Here is a 6189-nt window from a genome sequence, read left to right as displayed (position 1 = left end):
CCGGCGGGGTTTGGAGAAATGCCCCAGCACCAAGTTGTGGCCCACGGGAGCTCAGCCTAGAGGGAAACAGATCCGTGAGTGTGACATGACGACCCCAAACGGCAGCCAGGAATTTACCACTTCCATAAGCTCCCTCAGCCAGCTCCTAAGCTGACCCCCTTCGCGCTGTGGCCGCTCACAGCCGCGGCGTCCGACGTTCGAGAGCGAGCGGGGCGGTTCCGTACAGGCGCGGGGGTGGGCGTGTCCTGGGCGACGGGAAGGCGTGGCCTGGGCGACGGGAGGGCGTGGCTTGTGCGACAGGAAGGCGTGGCCTGGGCGACCGGAGGGCGGGCCCGGAAGCGGAGGTGGCCAGGCCGCGCATGCGCGCCTCCCACGTGCAGCGGAGCGCCTCCGCGCCGGCTGGGCTGTTGGGTACCATGGTTTTCCCGCGGGTTTGTGCTGCGCGGCGGCTCGGACGCGCCGTGGCTCGCGGGCTCTCGCTCCGGGAGCCCTCCCGCCCCCGCCTCTGCAGCTCCGGCCCTCGCGGCGCCCGCGACGAAGCCCCCGAGGCGCGCGCCTACTTCACGACGCCCATCTTCTACGTGAACGCGGCGCCGCACATCGGGCACCTGTACTCGGCGCTGCTGGCGGACGCGCTGTGCCGCCACCGCCGCCTGCGGGCTCCCGGCGCCGCCGCCGCCGCCACGCGCTTCTCCACCGGGACGGACGAGCACGGCCTGAAGATCCAGCAGGCGGCCGCCGCGGCGGGCCTGCCTCCGGCCGAGCTGTGCGATCGCGTCTCGGCCCAGTTCCGGCGGCTTTTCCGCGACGCCGGCGTCTCCTCCACCGACTTCATCCGCACCACCGAGGCGCGGCACCGCGCGGCCGTGCAGCACTTCTGGGCGGCGCTGCGGGCGCGGGGGCTGCTCTACAAGGGCCTCTACGAAGGTTGGTACTGCGCCTCGGACGAGTGCTTCCTGCCCGAGGCCAAGGTCAGCCGGCAGCCCGGGCCGGCGGGGGACCCGTGTCCGGTGTCTGCCGAGAGCGGGCACCCCGTCTGCTGGACCAAGGAGGAAAACTACATCTTCAGGCTCTCCCGGTTCCGGGAGCCGCTGCGGCGCTGGCTGCGGGACAACCCGCAGGCCATCACCCCCGAGCCCTTCCAGCGCAAGGTCTTGCAGTGGCTGGAGGAGGACCTGCCGGACCTGTCGGTCTCTCGCAAGAGCAGCCACTTGCACTGGGGCATTCCGGTGCCCGGGGACGATTCGCAGACCATCTACGTGTGGCTGGATGCCCTGGTCAACTACCTTACTGTGGTCGGCTACCCCGGGGCCGAGTTCGAGTCCTGGTGGCCCACCACCTCTCATGTCATAGGCAAGGACATCCTCAAGTTCCATGCCATCTACTGGCCGGCCTTGCTCTTAGGGGCCGGCCTGAGCCCACCACACCGCATCTATGTCCACTCCCATTGGACCGTCCGTGGCCAAAAGATGTCCAAGAGCTTGGGCAACGTAGTGGACCCCAGCAGTTGCCTCGACCGCTATACTGTGGATGGCTTCCGCTACTTCCTCCTGCGCCAGGGCGTCCCCAACTGGGACTGCGACTACTATGAGGAGAAGGTGGTGAAGCTGCTGGACTCCGAGCTGGCAGATGCGCTGGGAGGCCTCCTGAACCGATGCACTGCCCAGAGAATGAACCCTTCGGGGACCTACCCGGCCTTCTGCGCCACCTGCTTCCCCAGGGAGCCGGGGCTGGCGGGGCCCTCAGCCCGCGCCGGGGCCGAGGACTATGCCCTGGTGAGTGCCGTGGCCGCCTTGCCCAGGCAGGTGGCGGACAACTACGCGGACTTTCAGATCTACAAGGCCCTGGAGGCAGTGTCCAGCTGTGTCCGGCAGACCAATGGCTTTGTCCAAAGGCACGCGCCCTGGAAGTTGAGTTGGGAGAGCCCAGTGGATGCTCCCTGGCTCGGTACTGTGCTCCACGTGGCCTTGGAATGTTTGCGGATCTTTGGAACTTTGCTGCAGCCTGTCACCCCAAGCCTGGCTGACAAGCTGCTGTCCAGGTTGGGAGTCTCTGCCACAGAGAGGGGCCTGGGAGAGCTCGCCTTCTTGCCTCGATTCTACGGACATCCCTGCCCTTTTGAAGGGAGAAAGCTGGGACCGGAAACTGGGCTCTTGTTTCCTCGACTGGACCAGTCCAGGGCCTGTCTGGTGAAAGTCCATAGGACCTAGAACCCAATTCTTGTGGTTTATGGCTGTGGTAAAAGAGCACGTGTCATTGTGCATTTCAGGAAAGTCATATTAATGTTTTCTTAAGTGTTGCATCAAATGAGCCCCTAAGTGATGATGTCCCTGTGAAAAGAGGTTCAAAACCTTTCAGGTGCCAGCCCTGGCTCTGTTTTCTCTGCCCATTCATTAACCACTGCCCTTTGTATGCCGGTGTCTCTAGGGGAAAGATGGGTAGGAGACCGCTTTGCTGAGACCATTCTTTCTAAGGTGCCTCCTTCCAAACCACAGTTCGGTTATCTGCCCAGACTACCTCTCATGGCTTGTGTTCCACTGTCTGGGCCCGCCGGGAATCAGAGTTGGGGTTGGAGGCCCTTTACCTCAACTTTAAGCCCTACTTTGTTATATATGTTGGGTTTCCTGTTAAAAAGATTCGTTTATTAACCTTTAACGAGTCAGTGTCCTAGATTAGATGATCATCCATGTTTATATTTTCAGTTCTTAAAATCATGACTCCTTATACTCTTAATATTAGCAGTCCAATAGTTGTGCTTTGTAACACTACACTCCAACCAGTAGATGGCTCTAGTCTCACATGTGGAATTAGGACGGAGGTTCAGTCTCTAGAAGGAATTTGTTTTCTGTTTTCTAATTTTGCAGAATTTAAGAAAATTTTTATTGCTTTTCTTAAAATGAGGGGTAACTGCAACCACTGCTGTTTTATAGAAAGCCATAAAAAAGAATCCTCAGTTTTCTTCAGACTACTGAAAAAGGACATTTAGTCTAATTACATATTTAGTATACCAGTATACTAAATATGTATATCATGTTTGTTTGGACTATGATAAATTATAAAGCTCTCTTGAGGTACTTGGTATGTTAAAAGTTTTAAACTTTAATAACAGTAAATTTAGAGGTACGATTTAAAAAATCTCAAGTTGTTCAAAAAGGCAGTATTTATATTTTTTAGTCATTTTATTCACATACAGAATTTACCTTATGATTTTTTTTGGGTCAACATCGCTAATACAATACAGAAATTGTAGAATTGTTACTATAAATGTTAATACATTTACTTTTAAGTAGTTTTTCTGATTATTTCTTATGCTCTTTTAACTTGTTATTAAAGTTTAAAAGTTTGTAAGTACCTTACTCAGATACGTACTGTTGCATTTGTTGAAGGTGATGGTGAAAGGAGGAATGATCAGTGCTCCAAGAATCTCAAACTGGATGCTGGGATCTCTCCAAGGCTCCATAAAAACACAGAAAAGACGTTAAGGTATTAATTATACGAGGACTGCACACAGTGAACCAGCATTCTATCTGACAGGTGATTGATTGGACAGCCAGGCCAAAGTTGAAAGTGAGAACTGGAAATATCCATTCTAAGCCTGGTAGCAAGCAGAGAGGGCTCATTTGAAGCAAATTATTAGGTTGCTGGTTTCCAGATTTATTCTGTGTGCTACTATTTAGCTCCAGTTTCCATTGAGAGATTTGTTTGCTTAGAGGTATCCTAAAGTGGAAGGATGTTTTGACAAATGTTCCTTCAGACCTGGATTTTCCAAATAACATATTCCAGTTACCTGCTGGGATTCATAGGTCAGGTTACTGGGGCCTAGGATCGAGTATATCTCCTAGAACTGGCCGGAGCAGAGTAGTGAAAGACATGGGTTATATTCACATGAAGGAAAAGAGACCTATAACCAGTGCATTGATAACCTCTGCCTTTGCAGTGTCCGTGAATGGTCTCACAGTTCCTGTCATGAATGGAGAGACAGTGTCTTCCACTTGATGGAGCTTTCCTGTGGCCTAGTGCTGGTCCATACACTGGACCTTTGCTTTGCTTGCTGGGTGTTAATGGGGTTCCTTTTTGCCGTCTGTCACTTGCGCAGGCATTTTAACTGGCTACCAGAATATCTGTGGAACTGGAGGGCATAAAAAATAGGGATTCAAAGAGGAGAAGGTATTAAAAAAGACAAGATACTGTGAATGAAAGGGGTGATATGGGAGATGAACCAGTTTGATTTTCTGTAGGAGGTAAAGCAGATAGCCTTTGGGTACTGGATGTATTCAGTTTGATCCAGCACTTCATTGGTAAGAATGGCAGGTTGAGGAGAGGTAGAACTTAAAACTGAAGGACATAGCACTTCCAAGAGAGGGCATCCTAGCTACTTGGGAGGAGATGTTAAACTTGTAGACATCTAAGAACTGTTAACAGCTTATCTGGCATCTTTGGGTCCCTTGACCAGAAAAGTGCCTCCCAAGTAATCTGAGCCCTCAGCTTTCATTGTAGGCTATTCTTGGAGACAGTGTTGCAGGAGGTTCACCTGACAGCACTGATCAGGTGTTCACGGGATGTCCATTACAGTGATAAACTATCAACTTGGTAGACTACATTCCTGTCTATGAAGTCATGCAGGAAGTTGTGGGCAATGGTCAGTATATGTTAAGTGGCACCATTCGATATTAGAGGGTTATTCCACAAGTGAACTCATAGGTCAGGCACCTTTGAAACCAGGAGATCTGTGGCTATATGGAGGTCAGGAATAGACAGGAATGCTCAGCTGGCGTGGCTCAATGGTTGAGCATCGACCTATGAACCAGGAGGTCATGGGTTGATTCCCAGTCAGGGCACGTGCGCAGGGCTTGATTCCCAGTGTGGAGTGTACAGATGGCAGCCAATCAATGATCCTGTCTTTTCTATCTCTTCCTCTCCCTTCCTCTTTGAAATCAATAAATATACATTTATAAAAAAGAACAGGCAGGAACAAGAATAGATACAATTTCTGATTTCACTGAAATCTCAAGTTATTCTGGAACTAGGCCTCATTTTTCTTAAGGACCTGGGTGACTATAGGGGTTGAGAAGAGCCTGAAAAATTTACAGTTAAGTTGATCAAGCACTCAAGATGGCCTCGGCTGAAATATGGGCCCTGAGGCACAGGCTAATTTCTTTTTTTTTGCAGTTGTACCTGTGAATGGAGCATAGCTCTTTAGATTTGGGAAGTTCGAAGACCAAAGTAAAGCCAGTAGTTGGTCAGGTTGTGGGGCTCCAAGTAGGATGACTAATAAAGTAACAGGCAGCATGCAGAAGCATTCAACAGCTTCCTCCTTGGGCATAATGGAAGGATGGTTTCCTGGATCTCTCACTGCCCCACCCTACTGAGCTTAGCTGCAGTGTTGGCCTGCATTAGTGGAACCTTGAGAGATGGGGAGGCCATGCCTTCCTGCTACGGTTTGGTCCATAAAGCTGTATAATCTATAATTGCCTCCTGGAGGCAAGGCCCCAGAGTACTGGATATAGAACCATCCTTTTTTCATATGTTTTTATTGACTTTTTAGAGAGGGAGAAAAACATTGATGAGAGAGGAACACTGATCAGCTGCCTTTGCACACCCCACACTGGGGATCAAGCCCCGGACATGTGCTCTGACGGGGAATAGAGCCAGTGACCTGGTGCATGGTTCGGCGCTCAGTCACTGATCCGCACTGGCCCAGCTGGAATGACTGTTCCTGTTGGTGAGGTCTAGGGGACTGTGCACCTTGGTGGTCCTTGGCCTTTGCCAGAGTAAATAATATCAGTGGATCTGAAAGCATGTGTCTATTTTTGCAGCAAGGTTTACTGGTTCGGGAAGCTAGCGCACAGATTAGGGTAACCAAGAGCACAGGTTAGGGGGATCAGTTCTAGACAAAAGCCTCTTGCAAAACTAAGTATCAAATATGTCATTTCAGCACACCACTGTTAGTCCTGTCCCTTCCTCTAACAGAAGTTGGGATAGGATTGATTAACTTTTATCAATAGTAATACACCAAATTGGAGGTTAATATTGCTGGAAGGGCCAGAACCAAATTAATTCAAGTTAATTAGTGGGGATTTTAACTTTTTAAGAAGAGTGTCTTCTGAGTCAAAGGAATAAGGGAGCTCAGCCTAAGCGGTTTTCCTGTACAACACTCACCCATCTGGAGATGAATGAGTTCTTCCTTTG

At 51.0% G+C, this 6189-nt stretch overlaps 1 protein-coding gene across 1 annotated transcript; it reads left to right on the top strand.

Moving 5' to 3' along the window:
- Positions 1–284: 284 nt before the first annotated feature.
- MARS2 (methionyl-tRNA synthetase 2, mitochondrial) lies at positions 285–5892 on the top strand. The gene has a single exon (XM_036421430.2). The coding sequence runs from the start codon at positions 360–362 to the stop codon at positions 2208–2210; it is 1851 nt and encodes a 616-aa protein (XP_036277323.1). The 5' UTR covers positions 285–359; the 3' UTR covers positions 2211–5892.
- The last annotated feature ends 297 nt before the right edge of the window (positions 5893–6189 follow it).

This window comes from Pipistrellus kuhlii, unplaced genomic scaffold (genome assembly GCF_014108245.1).
Source record: "Pipistrellus kuhlii isolate mPipKuh1 unplaced genomic scaffold, mPipKuh1.p scaffold_m20_p_7, whole genome shotgun sequence".
Classification (NCBI taxonomy): Eukaryota; Metazoa; Chordata; class Mammalia; order Chiroptera; family Vespertilionidae; genus Pipistrellus; species Pipistrellus kuhlii.
This window is presented reverse-complemented; position numbering and strand designations above follow the sequence as displayed.

What these genes read in the sequence shown, in the direction of transcription:
- MARS2 (XM_036421430.2), top strand. Translation starts at nt 360, where the DNA reads ATGCGCGCCTCCCACGTGCAGCGGAGCGCCTCCGCGCCGGCTGGGCTG.